We start from the raw sequence: 17939 nt of genomic DNA, 5'->3' as shown, positions 1-17939 counted from the left end.
TCCACCTGGAGCTATTGCTGTGCAGCTCACTTTGGGCTGCTCTAATTCTTAGCAAATTTTCCCTCAAATCAAGCCTAAATTTGCCTCCTTGTAACTCTCACCCATTGCTCCTGGTCCTGTCCTCTGGAGTCAAGCAGAAAAAGGCTAATTAGTTCTCTCCCCACCCCCAAAAGAGAGCAGTTCAAATACTTGAAGCCAACCGCCGAGTCTCCCAGGAGCCCTTTCTCCTACAGGCCACACTGGTTCATTTCCTTCAGCTGACCCTCCCAGGACATGGTCTCTAAGCCCTTCACCATCCTGGACGACCCCCTCTGGAGACTCTCCAGCTATCATGTCCTTCTTAACTGTGGTGCCCAGAACCAAACAGATGATTATCACCTCCTTGAGTAGCTAGGTGGCTCAGTAGATAGAGTGTCAAGCCTGGAGTCAGGAAGACTCACCTTCCTGAGTTCAAATCTGCCTCAGAAACTTACTAGATTTGTGACCCTGGGCAAGTCATTTAACCCTATGTGCCTCAGTTTCCTCATCTGTAAAATGGGCTGAAGAAGGAAATGGCCAACCACTCTAGTATCCAAGACAAGAAAACCCCAAATGGAATCACAAAGAGTCAGACCCAACTGAAATGACTAAACAGCATCATCATCTCCGTATTCCTGGAATTACTCCCTTCCAAATGCTGCCCAAGATCTAGTCACTTTTTTTTAGCTGCCACATCACACAGCTCCCTAAGCCCCCTAAGCCCTTTTTCAGAACTGTTGTATATCCATGCCTCCATCAACTTCTATTTTTGGAGTTGATTTTTTTTTCCCTAAGTGAAACACTTGACATTTAACCCTACCAAATTTCATCCTAATAGATTCAGTCCAATGCCCTGGCCTGTCATATACTGCTTGTGCCATCTGCAAAACTGATGAGCAAACCATCTACGTCTTCCTCCAAGTAAATGAGAACAATGTTCAACAGTACAAGCATAAGCCTCCACTGGAGACCTCCCACCACAATGACATTTAGTTAGTAAGGATGGTTCCTGCCAATAGGTTCAGAAGCCACTGGGGGGGATTATCAGCTATTCCACATCTCTCCATTGTCTCCATAGGAATACAATGAGATCAAAGACAAGTATGTGGACAGCATTACCCTCATATTAGTTTAGTAATCCTGTCAAAACAAAAAAAAGGAAACTGGGGTACTCTAGCATGACCTATTTTTTTCATCAATTTTGTTTTCTGCTCTGATTCTCTCCCTTCCACCTCCTCCTCATCTCATTCGGAAAGACAACAAAACCAAAACTAGCACTAAAATCCATTACAAACATCCAAGAACACAAATTATCACAGTAGATACATATATGTATGCATATTACATGCTTATATGTGTATGTGTGTGCATGCATGCATGCATGCATGTGTGTATACATGCATGCATGCGTGTGTGTGTGTGTGTGTGCATACATGCATATGCTCTGAGTCCTTCGTTCTCTACCTGGAGGCAGGGCAGCCTACTTCAACATGAGTCCCCTGGAACAGTTGTTACTCCTTTTGTTAATCAGATTCCTATTCTTCCAAAGTTCTTTGTCTTTACAATATCATTGTTATTATATAAACTATTCTTCTAGTTTCTGCTGATTTCACTCTGTATCAGTTCATATAAGTCATCTGAGTGTCTCTGAAACCATACTTTTCATTCTTTCTTATAGCACAGTAATATTCCATCATATTCATTATAATAACATGCTCAACCATTTCCCAATTGATAGGCACCCTCTCAGTTTATAATTCTTTGCCATCATGAAAAGAAATGCTATAAAATTTTTGTACATATGGATCCTTCTCATCTTTCTTTGCTCACTTTGGGACTATAGACCTCATAGGTTATGCATAGCTAACCAGCAATTTCAGACATAGTTCCAAATTGTTTTCCAGAAAGACTAGACCAGTTCACAGTTCCATCAACAAAGCACTGATGTACTTGTTTTCCCACAGCCCCTCCAGCTTTTGTCATTTTCCTTTTTTGTCAACTTTGCCACTCTGATAGGTGTGAGATATTTCAGAGTTATTTTAATTTGCACTTCTCCAGTGATTAGTGATTTAGAACTTTTTTTTTTAATATGGCTATTGGTAACTTGATTTTCTTCCTCCGAAAATGGCCTATTCATAATCTTTGAAAATTTATCAATTGAGGATTGGCTTTTATACTTACAAATCTGAATCAGTTTCATATATATTTTGAAATGATATCAGAGCAATTTGCTTCTCTTATAATTTTAGCTGCATTGGTTATTTTTTTTTAAATTGGTTTAATTTTATGTAATCAAAATTGTCCATTTTACCTTCTATGAACATCTCTATCCCTTCTTTGGTGACAAACTTTCTCCCTAGCCATAGAGCTGAAAGAAAATTTCTTCTGGTATGACCTATTCTTTATTTTAATTTCTTTTTTATTTTAAACATTCATTTTTAAAATTTTTGAGTTCCAAATTCTCTTCTTCCCTTCAGCCTCTCCCTTACTCACTGAGAAGGCAAACAATATATCAATTATACATGTGAAATCATGAAAAAACATTTTCCATGTTACCCATATTGTAAGCAAACAAAAAAAAGCAAGATAAAGTAAAAAATGATACTTCATTTTGCACCGAGCGTCTATCAATTCTCTTTCTTGAGGTGGATAGCATTTTTCATCATGAGTCCTTCGCAATTGTCTTGGATCTCTATATTGATCAGAGTAGCTAAGTCTTTCACAGTTCATCTTCATTATAATAATGCTGTTACTATATATACAATGATCTCTTGGTTCTGTTCACTTCACTCTGTATCAATTCACACAGGTCTTCGCAGGTTCTTCTGAAACCATTCCCCTTGTCATTTCTTACAGCATAATAATATTTCATTACAATCATACACCACAACTTGTTTAGCCATTCCCCAAATAATGGGGGAGGGGGAAGATCTATAAAAGATCTGATTTATTGTTGGGTCTTCAGACATATAATCAATTTTCTTGGATTTATTGTTTTCATTTCCAGGAGGGGGAAAAGATGTTAAAAAGAATCCCATTCCATTGGGTCTCCAACAGATTGCCCCTTCTGTCATTCCCACTCTATCTCTTATTTTCAATCTCTCCCTGACTATTGGCTGCTTGCCTACTGCCCACAAACATGCCCAAGTCTCCCCCCTCTTCAAAAAACACTCAATCCTTCCATCCCCTAATTATTTTTCTATATCTCTCCTGACCTTTATGGCTAAACTCCTTGAAAAGGCCATCTACAATAGACACCTCCACTTTCTCTTTCACTCTTCTTTCAATACAGTTTCCAATCATGGCATTCCACCAAAACTGCTCTCTTTCCAAAGTAACCAATGATTTCTTAGATGCCAAATCCCATGGTCTTTTCCCAATTGTCATTTTCCTTGACCCCTCTGCAGCCTCTGACACTGTTAATCATTCTCTCCTCCTTGATACTCTCTCCTCTCTGGGTTTTTAGGACACTACTCTCTCCTGGTTCTCCCCTTACCTCTCTGACCACTCCTCAGTCTCCTTTGCTGGATCCTGCTTTCCTTGAAGTCCCAGCTAAAGTTCTGTCTTCTGGGGGAAGGCTTTCCCAATCTCCCTTGATCCTAGAGCCTCCTCTTTCTTCATTCTTTCTTATATAGCCTGCATTTAATTCACTTGTACTCGTTTGTTGGACTGTCCTCTTGCCCCCATTACATTTCTAGCTCCTTAAGATCAGGGTCTGTCTTTTGTCCCTTTATATCCCAAGTGCTTGGCACGGTGCCCACCCAGCACAGAACAGGAGCTTCACAAATGTTGACTAGCTGCAAAACTCACATTTGGGCTCTTCAGCTTACCTCCCTGGCCTATGTCTTTATCTCAAACAAAAACTGGCTAAGAGATCTTATTAGATGGTTACAAATATCTCCTGCAGACATGAATTATTTGTACTATAGATAATTTTTTTTTAATAAACTAGAGAGAAAATTAGGAAATAGCATTTTTCTGGTGTTAATCCTAAGAATCCTAAGCATTTGCTGAGTATCCAAATTTCTTGGAATGCAACACTCGGAGACCCAACTGAATGTGGAAATAAAAGTATATTTTAAAGAATGGATTTTTAAGGCACCTCCCTCTCTTCTTTGGAGAGGTGAGAGGCTACAGGTATGGAATACTACTGATGTCAGACTTTTTGAAGGGGTAGTTAGGTTTGTTGAACTATTTTTTTTCCTCTTTTGTATTCTTGTTGTGAAAAAAAAATGATCTCTTGAAAGTGGGAAAGGATGCAATAGGAAAAGTCAGTCAATCTGTACTTATTAATTGTTTAAGGACTGGGGATAAAAAGAAAGGCCAAAGACATCCCTGCTCTCGAGGAGCTCACAATCTAACGAGGGACATAACATAAAAACAACCAGGTACAAACAAGGTGTATACAAGATAGACTGAAGGAAATCTCAAGAAAAGGCCCTAAGATTAAGGAGGAATGATAAAGGCATATGGCAGGAGGCAGGGTTTTAGCTGAGACCTGAAGGACGCCAAGAAGCCAGGAGGCAGAGATGAGGGACTCTCAGAGAAAATGCCCAGAACTGGGAGACGAGGGTCTTGGGTGAGCAACAGCAAGGAGTTCTGGGTCCCCGGAATGCAAAGTATGTGGAAGTAAGTCAGGTGTAAGAAGACTGGGCAGGCAGGAGGGGGGCCTGGTTACAAAGGGCTTGAAAAGCCAGAGGACTGTATGTATATTCAGTTCTAGAGGTGCCAGGAAACCACTGAAGTATTGAATAGGGGATTGGAGATGGGGGCAATATGGTCGGACCTGCCTTTTAGGAAGACTGGCTTGACAGTTGAGTGGAAGGACAGACTGGGGAGAGAACTGAGGCGAGGACACTGACCAGCAGGCATCGTGATTGTCCAGGAGAGGTGATGAGGGCCTGCACCCCTCCTGAAGTGGTCGTGTTAAGAAGAGAGAAAGGAGAGTGAGAGGTGTTAAAAAGGTAGAAAAAAATAGGACTTGACCACTGATTGGATATAGGGGGTGAGAGGGAAGGCTTTGAGCCTGGGTGATATAAAAACAAGAGCTATCAATAAAAATATATTATCAAAATAATAAAAAGAAAGATCTTAATTCTACTTTCGATATGGCAAATGCAAATGTACTCTTCAAGCCACACAGCCCTAGTAAACTATTTACATAAAAAGTCAGATCTAACCCTGATAACATCCAGTTATCTTCACTAGGGACAGAGAGGTGTCTCAGTGCATAGAGTGCTGGCCCTGGGGTCATGAATGTCAGATCTCCATCCTGTTCTAAATGTTTACTAACAGTGAGACCCTAGAAAAGTCACTTAATCTGTCTTCCCCTATTTTCCTTCCCTTCCAATGAGGGGAGTGTCTGTAGGGCTACCGTTTCAAGGATCCAAAGAGGTCTGCGTCCTATATGGGACTTGTCCTTGCCTCCCAAATTGCTGGTGCTCTCCACCTTAGGAAATTCTTTTACATGCATTTGGTTTCCCTTTATATGTGTACATGTTTTACGTGCCACAGAAAAGCGTATCCTCCCAGAGGGCTGAGCCAACTTTGCTTTTCTCTTTATCCTGCATACCCTGGCACACGTCCAATAGTCAAATGGAGCTGGGACTTTATTACTTTGAAAGTTGTCTGTCACAACCCTTTGGTCTTTATCCTCCCTCGAGCCTTCCACAAGGCGCCCTCCTAGCTTGCTTGAGACCTTCCTCAAGGTCCGGACATCTCTGGGGGTATCAGCAGAACATTCCAAATGACCACCTGCCATCCCAAACCCTTGTTATTTGCCTGGCCCTCAGTCTCTTCCCGTTATATAACGAGATTCCTTGATGGTGTCTGTTATTTCTGTCCTCATTTGTTCTATGATACAGCTCTCCCACACCCACCAAGAGCGTCTCTCTCCATTATACTCTGTGTGATGTTCAGTTTAATGCTTCTAAGAGAGCTGTAACCCATGTCTCAGTGTCACACAGCAGCACTGGTAAAATTGGGCTTTTGATTTCTTGGGCAGTTTGGGTTCAATAATGGAGCTTTGCAATTTCCTGAAGCCATTCCAGCCCACTTTCTTCCTCCCATTCAACTCTGGATCCAACTTCTTATCCATCTGTACCATATATCTGACATATTCACACTAGTGGACAAGATCATCTTTGTCAATAGGTTATCCTCACACTTCACTCACTTGCTCTTTCTCATGAAAACGGCCAGGCCAAACTCTTTTGAGTGATTCCAAAATTCTTCCAGGAGACTCAAATTGTGCCGGGGCTTGGTATAATGAGCACAGTTATCATCTGTACATAAAGGCGCTGGGGAACCAGGAATCTCTCTTCAATCTGGACTCTGCACTAGATCTCCATCCCACTGGGGAACACTTTAGGCAAGCATGCAACTCCCTGATTTATGTACCACCTAATATTTATGCTCAAAGAGTCTTTGAATTGAGTTATTTCTATTTTTACGACTTCCAAGAAATCTTGAATAATTATGATGTATGATTGGAAGTCACCTGTTGGTAAAGGGTCCTTAAGGCAGGGTTTGTCCAACTAACTAAAAGAATCTTTTTCTTCATAATCAAGAAACAGAATAATCGAATCTTACATTATATTTCAGTCAATTGCAAAAGATATAGTTCTTTGCTGGACATCAATGGTAAAAGTCCGTTTGTTCCTGACTACAAACACCCTCCTCCAGGATGCTCTCAGGGCTCTCATAAATAGTTTGTAGCAATTGGAAAAATAGGCATTGAGGTCAGTAAGTACTGATATTCTCTCAATATTAAGAAAGTCTGAGCCATTTTCAACACCGTTGATATTTTCCTCTCCTTCTAGTTCTTTGTATATCATTGCTTGTATATCAGTATATGCTCCCAGGGTGTCACCTCTGGCACAGATGTCCTCTCTAATCACTTCATCCAACTGGGCGGCTCTTCTCATCTTTGTTTGCTATTGTATCATTTCTGCCTCCTCCATAAACATATCCGAGCTAAATGCTATGCTTCAAGTGTGGTAATTTCAATGAACATAACTGAGTTCATTATATGATTTGTATAAATCCTTTACTTTCGTTTCTCTTCTTTGTTGTCCTTCCTCCATTTTCATCATTAAATGCCCTTGGGATGAATTCACTTGGTTAAATATCTTGCTAAACTTTCTTTAAACTTGTTTTTACCTTCCACTGTTTTTCTCTATCTGACCGGACAATGCTCATATTCATTCTTTGTAACATTTTACAAGCCAGTCAATATCCTTATCTGCTTTTGCTTTTGGCATCCACCTGCCTCTATTTTGCAAACAGGTCAAATCTTTGTTGACTAAAGTACTTTCTTGGCTCTTTTGCTCTCCTTGTTGTGAGAATACACTGGTTAAACCTCTAAATAAAACTATCGTCTTCAGTGCTGGTGTCATTTCTGCTATCCATTTGCCATGTCTGATGGTCAACTATCTGTTTATATAGGTCAGGGTTCTGTACACCAGATCCTTCTCCCATTGGTAATCTTTCCTGATTTTTATTCATTGTGATCTTAGTTCTGACAAGCTAGGGGTCCAACACCAACTGTCCACTAACTTATAATGTATATCACTTTTTGTGGCGTTATTTGGTGCCCACTGGCCAAGTCCAGCACCTAACAATTCTTTTTTGAAGAAAACAGCCTTCTAAGCAATCCCAAGTCTCTGGCCTCTCTCATTCCTTCTTCCTGAGCCATGATTCCCCATATATTTCTCCCGTCCTCACCTTTTCCCATGTTTGCATAGAAGTTACTAAGTATCACAGCACATGTAATTTAATTCGGAAAGGCTTGGTAAGTCCTTGTTAAAACTTCTTTACCTCTTCGCTCTTAGCAACTAATGCTCATGGATAAGTTGCAATGATTTTGATAGTGATCTTTTGGGAAATTCATGTCATTAATACTGCAATGCATCATGACCAAATATGGCATAAAATAACATTTCTTACACATAGTAAGTGCTTTATTAATTGAGTGTTTGTTGAACTAAAAAGAAGCTAACAGATATAAAGTATGAGATAAAGGTAAGAGCCAGCTAGGTGGCACAGTGGATAAAGCTCTGGCCTTGGAGTCAGGAGGACCTGAGTTCAAATCCAGCCTCAGATACTTGACACTCACTAGCTGTATGACCCTGGGTAAGTCACTTAACCCCGACTGCCTCACCCCAAAAAAAAAAATAAAGGTAAAACACCACATAAATGGAAACTATTAAAATTCTGGTCCACAGCTAGTTACAAAATCTCAAGAAGTGGAAGGAACCTCAGAGGCCATCTCAACCAATACATGAATAGGATACATATACACATAGAATACATATTCACAAGATCAGGCTTCTGCTTGAAAACTCTCCTCAAGTGAGGGGGAATGGCCGTGCCCAGGGCACTCCATTCCATGCCTGGATAGCTCTTAATTGTTAGGCAGGTCTTCCTTAGAACAAGACACGATTTCTTTCTGTATTTCCACTTGCTGGACAATCCCTCTTCTACATGACCGCACTTCAAATAATCAACGACCATTTTCATGTCCCCATGAAGTCTCTTCTTCCGACTAAACCCTCCCTCTTGCCTCAACAGATTCTCACAGAGAACAGATGGAAGGCCTTTCACTGTCCTTGCTGCCTTCCTCTCAACACTCCAGCTTATTAAGGTCCTTCCTAACGTGCGTCCTGAGCTAAGCACAATGTGACTGAGGCAGCCTGTCTGGGACAAAGCCTAACAGAGCTACCTCCCCCTCTCTAAGTCCAATGACTCGTTAGTTTTCTTGGCTGCTGCGTCACACCGTTGACATATAAGGCCTGAAGCCAATCAATCAACACACAATGATTAATCACCTACTATGTGCCAGGCACTAAGAATAAAAAGGAACAAAAAGAAACCATCCTCTCAAAGACTCTGTCAGGGGAGACATATAACTACAAAACTAGACTCAGAATGAATCTCTACGGAATAGAAATAAACACAAGACAGAGTTCAGTACCAGGTATTCGGAGGTAGGGAACCAGAAGATGGGGAGATCAGGAAAGAAGGAATCTATGCGGTGGAGGCCGGGAAGAAAGGCATCCCAGGCAAACAGAATGTTCAATACAAAGGCTCGGAGTTGGGAGATGGAGCACCATGTTTTAGGAAAAGAGAGGGCAGTTTAGCACAGCAAAGTGTGAGAAGGTAACTCATGTGTGCGACTGAGAAGTCAGACGGGCCTTCAGAAGCCAAACCAAGGTGTTCCTGTTTCACTGCAGGGGTAATAGGGGTCCACCAGGGTTACAGAGTCACAGGAGCAGAGACGCACTTAATCCAGCAGCATGGAGGGTGGGCTGGAACACAAGGAGACCAGCGATCTTCCCCTCAGGAGGCAATAAGGGCCTGAACAAAAGCAGAAGCTGTGTGAATAGAAAGAAGTTAGATACAAAAGATGCTGTGAAGGTAGAAACAAGATCTGTCAACTGGCTGCCTGGGGGGCTAAGGAAGGAGCTGAGAAGTCCAAGGTTACAAACCAGGTAGGCTGGAAGAAAGGGAGTGCCCAGGATAGAACCCCCGAGTTTGGAAGGAGGCAGGGAGAAGAGAAGGATAAGGAACTACTGGGGACATGGAGAGCTTTCAAGGCCTCTGAAAAGCCCAGTTTGAAAACTGTCCAAGAGGCAGCTGTTAATGCAAGACTGCAGAGAGGAAAAAGACTGGAGCTGGCTGTGAATCCGTGAAGCATCTGCATAGAAATAATCAACTCATGGGAGCTAATGAGATGGCTAAGAGTAGAGACAGCAAAGATAAGAGGGCCTGGGCCAGAGAGACATGAAGTCCATCTAATAACACCCTCGGGCTTTTTTTAGACAAACTCACATCTGGCCATGCCTACCCAACCAATCCATACACAGGATTGTACATATACTCCTACTGAATTTCATTTAATTGGATTTGAACCCTGACTGCTGTCTTCCAGACTGCTAACTATCCTACCTTGCCTTAGGTCACCAGTAGATAAGTTAAACATGATATTTTTCATTAATCCAAGTCATTGATAGAAATGTGAAAAAACAAAACAAAACAACTCAAAGCCAAACACAGATCCCTGGGGCCCTCCTCCCCTGGAGGCCTTAAAATGACACTGACATGAATCACTGTTCTTTAGCTGACCGGCCAAGCCAAGTTCCAAAATCATCTAAGTACCCTATCATCTAGCCCGCATCTTTCCCTCTTTTCTTCAAGAACAACAGGGTAGGCATTGTTCAACCCCCTTAGTTATAGATGAGGAAAACGAGGCCTGAGAAGTCAAGTTAATCACTCATAAGTGGCAGAGTCAGGATGCTAAACCAGACCTTCGGAGGGTACCACCAGGACTGCTCCCCCATGCTGACCTACCACATGCTGGCAACTTGAGACTACCTTAAAACTGTTCATGTAGGGAACAATGAACTATGAGGGTTTTTTCCCCCAAATCAGTCGTACTTTTAAGACTATTAAATGAGATTTCCATTTTCAATTTTCTAATTGCTTAGTAAATTTTTCTTCTGATCCCTAAAATGGTAATACTAATAAATCAATTTACTTTTAGCCCTCATAGAATTTTTTTTACATGAAAATTTTCTTTTATAAAGAAACTCTGTCCCCAGCCAGATTAAAATGCAATTGGGAAATATTTAATAAAATAAATAAAAATAAGATAAAACAGAGATAATAAAGTCAATATGCAGCCCTGTTTGTATTTGAGTTTAACCCCACTGGCTTAGCACACTGAGTGGTTATGTGACTTGCCCAGGGTCACACAGCCAGTATATGAGAGAGGCTGGACTGAAACCTAGCTTAGATCTCATAGAATTTCAACTTAATTTCTGTTCAAGGATTGAAGAACAGATGATTTAATTTTATATGGCAATTAAGATACAAGTGTTCAAAGTATTTTATACTCCATAAAAGTTGAGAACTAAACTTAGATCAAAGAAGAAAAACTAAAGGAATATAAAGTGCTCCTAACTTTCAGATCTTCATGGTCATATAACATTAACTCATTCACCATCTGACCTTTGAATAGAAATTAAGTTAAAATTCTACAAGGTCTAAAATCTAAAAGATTCAAAAAAATCCTGTGTTTTTATTTCCCTTCCCCCAATGAAATGATTAACCTGAATTTTGCAGAAAGTGCAATCCAGTTAGCAAACAACCAAACAGATCCTAACCTTGCTTCAGAAATGACTCTTTGGTGAAAAGCCTTCAATCCTGGAAATTTCTCAGAGAATTTACTCCTTAGAGGAGAGGAGGTCTCCACGAAACAAGTTTTTTTAATAAATCCACCTGGTTTGTGTTAGACACTGATTTTTTTAAGTCAGCAATTCAAACTTATTAGGAATATGTATACAGTGGTTTAAATGGTCCTTTGCCATTGGATTAATTAGCCCAAATGGCTTTTCGTCTGACCATCAGGGGCTTGATTAAGACAAAATACAAGAACCTTTTTACACAGCTGGAAAGGCTATAAAGTTAAGGTACACAAATCTGAACTCACAAACCTCCAGGTGATAAGCACAATCCTGTTTGCGTTATCCTTTACAAGGGCCAGCTAATAACAGGAATATTTTGTAAATAATATTAATTCACATTCATATATTACTTTAAAATCCTCGCTTCACAACAATTTTGTGAGGTATTGGAGAATCCCAGAATCTCAGGGTTGAAGAGACGTGAGCAGCTGTCTCATCCCATCAACAGAGGTTGATTATTTCCAGGTCACTGTGCCTATCTTGTATCTTGTGTGGCCATAGTCATTTTCATGTTGTCTCCCCATTCGACTGTAAGCTCTCTGAGGGCAGGGACTACCTTTTGCCTTGTTTTGTATCCCCAAAGCTTAGCACAGTGCCTGGCTATTATTAAATACTCAGTGACTAACACCAAAAAAACTGTTCTCTATCTCATACCCAGAAAGTGATTGTCCAGTTCTGGCATGAGTATATCTAATGGGAGAACACCCACCACTGCAGACAAGTCAGCCCATATCAAAATCTCAGCATGACAGAAAAGTTACTCGATTTCTGAGACTGTCAATGACACACCCATAATAACATAGCTAGTAAGTGTCTGAGGCATGATTCAAACTCAGGTCTCTGGACTGCAAACTTGCCAGAATACTGACAGAAATCACAAAGAGATATAACCCAATTCCAAATCATTATGAAGATAGATATCATATGTAGAACTTCAATGATATATGTATATGATAGATATACATATATATATTATCATGTTTATATTAATATACTATACAGCAATTCATAATTCTGTGCTATTACATTATTAATATACCAGCATTTATACATGAATATATCATATATTAAATCTATAATAAAGGTATCTATATAATAAAACTATAATAAATATGTCTATGTATATTAAATCTATAATAAATAAAATATATATCATATATAATAAAGAAGGAAGTTCCTTCTTTAAGGAAAAGCACTAACCAAGCAAAAAAATTCTGGGTTCCGGTCCTAGCTACCTCATTTAGTTTATGTTTGACTCCTGAAGCCTCCGCTTCCTCGTTATAAAACAGGCATAATACCATTTACACAATATATCTGTCAGGTTTACCATTAGGATTAAATAAGATAGTATACATTAAAAAAATAACTTTGTATATCACTCTATGATTGCAAACTACTTTTATAACATAACTACCCAGAGCTGGGTCTTAGAGCAGGGCAAAGTAGAGAGTGACCAAGGGTGGAATGGGAGGGAGAAACAATATTTACTCTATTTTTTTTTATGTGCATTCTTTCATGCCAAGAAATTCGGTCCTCTGTGACCCATGGTACAGTGCTAACCAGTTGCTCAAGACGTGGTGTTCCAACCTCACCTCAGGGGTACAAATGTCCTGCCCGCTCTGCCCTCTCCACCTGTCTACACTACCCATCTATCTTTACTACTCATCTGCCTACACTCATCATGCTGCTTTCAAAAGTAACCTAAGCTTACGCAGTACCTAGAAATCAATGCTCTCCAATGCCAGAAATGAGGAAGGAAACACCACCTGCTGATCTTGGCCACAATCCTTTGCATAATGGGCTTCACACTCCTATAGAATGAATGTTAAAGTAGGACTAACACCTGGCACACTGATAGAGGAATCAGGACTGGAGAAGAAGCTTCAAAGGAATCTCTAAATTACGCACTGCCTCAAGGAAAGAAAAAAAATCCATCTTTTAAAAATCTGTGTCCAGCAATCAGAATCAGAATGAACTTTAAGCAACTGGCTTCAAAACCGCTTCAATGTACAATAAACAGGAGCTGGGACTATCACTAACAGAAAAGTCAAAGAGGACACCAGGGCAGCACATGAAGAAATGTCCCCTATGGATAATGAGTCACCTACCTTGAACCCTACGACTAAGAGGGTCTTCCCTTCGCAGGGATAGAATCAAATCTCCAGAACCCTGGCATCTAAGATGGGAACTCTGCCCCAAAGCCTCTCAGGCCTACCAGAAGGAAGCCCTGCCCCTTCAGAATCACAGAGCAGGGCCAGAAGGAAGCTAAAGCATCATCTCCACTAACCTCATTTTGCACAGGAGGCATGGAAGGCCTAGAGCAGAAAAGTGACCTGTCAAGGGTGTCACAGGGTTCAGTTCAGTGCAACTGGATCTCCTAACCCCCAGACATTGCTCTTCCCACAAAAACCTTGCTGCTTCTCAAAAGCCGGCCAGACTCTTCCAGAAAACGGCCTTGCCCACCCTCCCCTCCAAACCACTCAGACACATTCCCTTGCCATCCTGACGATCACAGAACTTTGCAGGCTCAAAGTAACCTCAGAGAGCCCTTATTTCAACTCTCATCCATCGCCATATGACTCCACTAAAGACCTCTGGTTTCACACAAATGAAGGATGACTGAGGCCTGTGGTGTGCTGGTAGATGTTAACAGCCAGCTCCCCAGAGGAAAAAAAAATTGTTCCCATGATACACTTTCAGAATTAGAATTCATTCCCTTGAAAACAGCTCCTCCCATTTTGGATGAGCTCGTGGTGCAAAGAACATTTTCTTTCTGTGGGGGTGAAGTTTACCTGCTTGTACTGGCCACTGTTGTTTTCCTCCTGGTTCACACAGAATAAATCAAAAGCCTCCTCTGTCCCACAGCCCTTAGAAGGCCTACAGACAGCTAGCCATCTCACCCCTGAATGATCAGGATAAACATCCCCAGCTCCTTCAGCAAGCCCCAGAGACAGAGCTTATGGAAAGGTGTGAATTCACTGCTGAGCTGTAGGAGCAGAACAGGAAGGACTCCAGGGAGGGACCCTAAACCTCATATTTGGAACAATTATGTCCTTGGAAGTCAGTGACATTCAAAGCTCAAGCCTGGTGTCACCTCCAACCTCACTCTCACTCACCAAACTATACTCTCCGTTACACAAAATTACTATGTACTCACTTGGTACATACTTTTTATTTACTAGCGTATATAAACTGTATTTCCCTTCCCTATAGAATATAAACTTTATGAGGGCAAGGGACTGTTTTATGACTTTGTATCCTCAGGGCCTGTTCAAGACTTGCACACAGCTGGTGCTCAATAAATGCATCTAGATGAAAGAGCTTGGGGAGAAAAACTTCAAGCAGTATAAGATATACATTATAATAATGATCGTATAATACCCTAATAAGAGTAATGTGCATTTTGTGCATTTCTGAAAAAAGTATTTTCCATACACCATCTCGTTTGAGCCTGAAGACCACTCTGTGAACTAGTTACTTGAAATATTATTACCTCCATTTTACAGGAGGCTAAAAGTAGCTGACTTGCTCATTTTAATCCAGCTAAGAAGTGTCAAAGGTGGGATTTGAACTCAAAGCTTCTTCTTAAGCCTACCACTAGTAATTCATGCATCCCCTCGACCAAGGCACATCTGTGATCCCAAAGGGCTACCATGTGGCAATGCTCCCAGCTATACATTAACATTCAATGTAGTCCTCTCTCCCCACAAGCCAATGGCCCCCTCCGGTGGGACAAGCATTTCTTATCCCATCCACAGTGAAGGAAACTGAGGCTGAAGACTGGAGCAGGACGAACCACCGGTACAGGGTCCCCAGCCCAGGAGCCGAAGAGCTGAGGCTGGCATTGACATACAGACCTCCCAGGAGCCCAGAGAGGCACAGGGGCTGGCCTAGGTCATTCAGGATGAACAAGACTCAACCTGCTTCCCAGAATCCTGAATCTAGGTGGGAGGGACCTCTGACACCTAGGAGTACAACTCCCTCCTTTTACGGAACTGAGGACGTTCCTACACGCAGAGTCAGCATTTGAACCCAGGACCACGGACGACTGTGTCTACGCTCTTTCCACGAGGGAGTGTGGAGGGGGATCATTCCTCTCCCCCAAGCCCCACCCTCCGGGGAGGCAGAGTGCACCGAGAAGCCCCGGAGGAGCTAGGCCGAGCTCAAGGTCACGCAGGCAGCCAGAGGCAGGGCTGGGGCAGGAGCCAGCACCTCCAAGAGACAGGTGTGGGAGGGGCGGGGAGGGCCCAAGTGACCCAGCCCCGGCCACGCCCTCGCGGCCCCCAGCTCCCCCTCCCCCTGACAGCTGGGTGTCAGAGGGGCGCACAAGTGACCCCGCACCCCACCCTGGTGGAGGGACGCCCCCGCCTCCTCCTCCCCCGACAGGTGTACACAGGTAGGGGGCACACAGGTGACACCCACCCAGCCTCGGCCCCACCTCCTCCCCCCCACACAGGTGCATATTGGGAGGGGCACACAGGTAAACCCCCCCCCACACACACACACACTGCCCTGGGAGAGGGACACCCCCCTCCTCCTCCCCCGACAGGTGTAACACAAGAAAGGGGTTCACAGGTGACCCCCCCACCCCACCTAGTCTCAGCCCTAGGGGAGGGACTCCCCCCTCCTCCGCCCCCCGACAGCTGCATATCGGGAGGGGCGCACAGATGACACCCCTCCCAGCCTCGGCCCTGGGGGAGGAACACCCCCCACCTCCTCCCCCCCACAGGTGTATATCGGGAAAGGCGCACAGATGACCGCCCGCCCCCCGCCCCCCACTCAACTCTTCACTTTGCCGAAGGTGCCGACCCCCAGCGTGTCGCCCAGCACGTAGTGGCCGATCTTCACGCGCCCGTCGTGCTTCGGCTTCTCCGCCATCGTCCGCCGGCCCGGCCCCTCCTCCGCACGCCCAACCCGCGGCCGAGCCCCAGCCGCCGCCGCCGAAGAAGCCGAAGCCGCCCCGGCGGAGCTGCCCCGAGTCACCGCCGCCGCTGGGGTTGCTGGCTACCCACAGTGCCGCGGGAGCGGGGGAGGGGGCCGGGATGGGGAGGGGGGGAGGGCAAGGAACCCCGAAGGGAGGGGCGAGAGCGAGAGACGAGCTCTGGGAGGGGAGGGGAGCGCGAACTGTCGGGAGGAGGGAGGGAGGGAGGGAGCGCGGGAGCGCGAGCCCCAGAGCTGGGAGGGGAAGCAGAGGGCGGGGAGCGAGGAGGGAGGCGGAGGCGGAGGGGACAAGGCGAAGGGGACAAGGCGAAGGGGACTAGGCGAGGGATACAAAGTAACCAATATAAATAACAGGAGGAATTAACAGCTTCCCCTGGCACCTCGCTCCTTAATGCTGCCTCTTAAGGGAATAGAACATAGGAAAACCTAGCCGGGACTACTAGGTTGTTCCTTCAGGGGTTTTCTTAACTCCCAGTTCTGACACCTCCTACCCAAGGTCCCCTCTGAAGCTAATTTGGGCAAAATCCTCCTATATCACATTTGAAATGAGCTACTCGAAATCCAGACAATTACGATGATGCTATTTTTGCATATAATTGTGAGAAAAAAGTTAGTCAAAGAAATGGAGTCCTTCAATGCCAAGGCCGTATGAGGGAAGGGACTGGAGAGGGGGGAGGGGAGGTTAAGATAGTACTAGAACTGAGCTAACTGGGCTCATAGATAATTCTGAATTTTATGGAAACTGTGGAGGCTAACTCAGATACTAATAAAGTGTGTGTGTAGGGACCTTAATGTCATTGAGCAGGTTATATCTTTCCAGAAATGTGACCCACATCTCTAAACTGACCTTTTATGGAAAGAGCTAAATAAAGGGTCCCCAAAGCCGTAGCTTTAGGCTATTAAAGCTTTGGGATTGCCTATATTAATTAATACGAAAGAATAGGACGCAACAGAGGAGTTTGTCTCAAAGTAGCAAGTAAGTGAGATGTCTAAGTGTTTTCCAAACCATCGTTTATTCTTCCGTGTGGTGGGAGTTGATCACATCTCATAAACTGATTATCATAAACTGGTCATCGGTGCTTATTGTATCTTATTTCTTTGTATTCGGAAAGACCATTTTGGAATCACTTTGCTTTGATCGCCATGGAGAGAAAACAGGTAGTTCACGTATTTATTTTTTGATAAATGAGCTTTTCTTTGACTAAGGGTCACTCCCCCATGACTCCAGGAAGGGACTAGTGAACTCGTGCTTTACCATGCCAATAGACAAGTGTCTTTTTAGAACAGTCATGGTCATTTGTTATCTAACATTCCTGTTCTGCCTTATAGCCTAGTAAGAAAAGAAGGCAAATGAACATTTTGTGTTGGCTCCCTTTCTTGAAGTTCTACCATGACAAAGAATCTAAAGTATATCATTTAATTGCTTTATGTTAATTTTTAACTAATTATGACAGCTGAAATGATTAAACACCTCTATTATGACTGGAATCATTATAGGCATAACTTCTAAGGATCGAAGACTCAGAAAGATTAGAGAAAGTTCATATTAAAGGGACTTGAACAATGAAGGTCTAGTCCAGGGGTGGGGAATCTGCAGCCTCCAGGCCACATGTGGCCCTCTAGGCCCTCAAGTGCGGCCCTTTGACTGAATCCAAACTTCACAGGGAAAATCCCCTTAATAAAAGGATTTGCTCTGTAAAACTTGGACTCAGTCAAAAAGCCACACTCAAGGAC

At 43.1% G+C, this 17939-nt stretch overlaps 1 protein-coding gene across 1 annotated transcript in view; it reads right to left on the bottom strand.

Annotated features, from left to right (window-relative positions):
* The window catches only part of PRKAA2 (protein kinase AMP-activated catalytic subunit alpha 2), a 74266-nt gene extending 58005 nt beyond the window's left edge, over window positions 1-16261 (bottom strand). The window contains exon 1 of the mRNA XM_020976906.2: window positions 16049-16261. Coding sequence (XP_020832565.1) covers window positions 16049-16142 — 94 coding nt within the window. The 5' untranslated portion in view covers window positions 16143-16261. The remainder of the gene's footprint in view (window positions 1-16048) is intronic.
* Between the last annotated feature and the right edge of the window lie 1678 nt (window positions 16262-17939).

The sequence above is a fragment of the Phascolarctos cinereus genome, unplaced genomic scaffold, assembly GCF_003287225.1.
Source record: "Phascolarctos cinereus isolate Bilbo 61053 unplaced genomic scaffold, phaCin_HiC Scaffold_5;HRSCAF=322, whole genome shotgun sequence".
In the NCBI taxonomy this organism is placed as follows: Eukaryota; Metazoa; Chordata; class Mammalia; order Diprotodontia; family Phascolarctidae; genus Phascolarctos; species Phascolarctos cinereus.
This window is presented reverse-complemented; position numbering and strand designations above follow the sequence as displayed.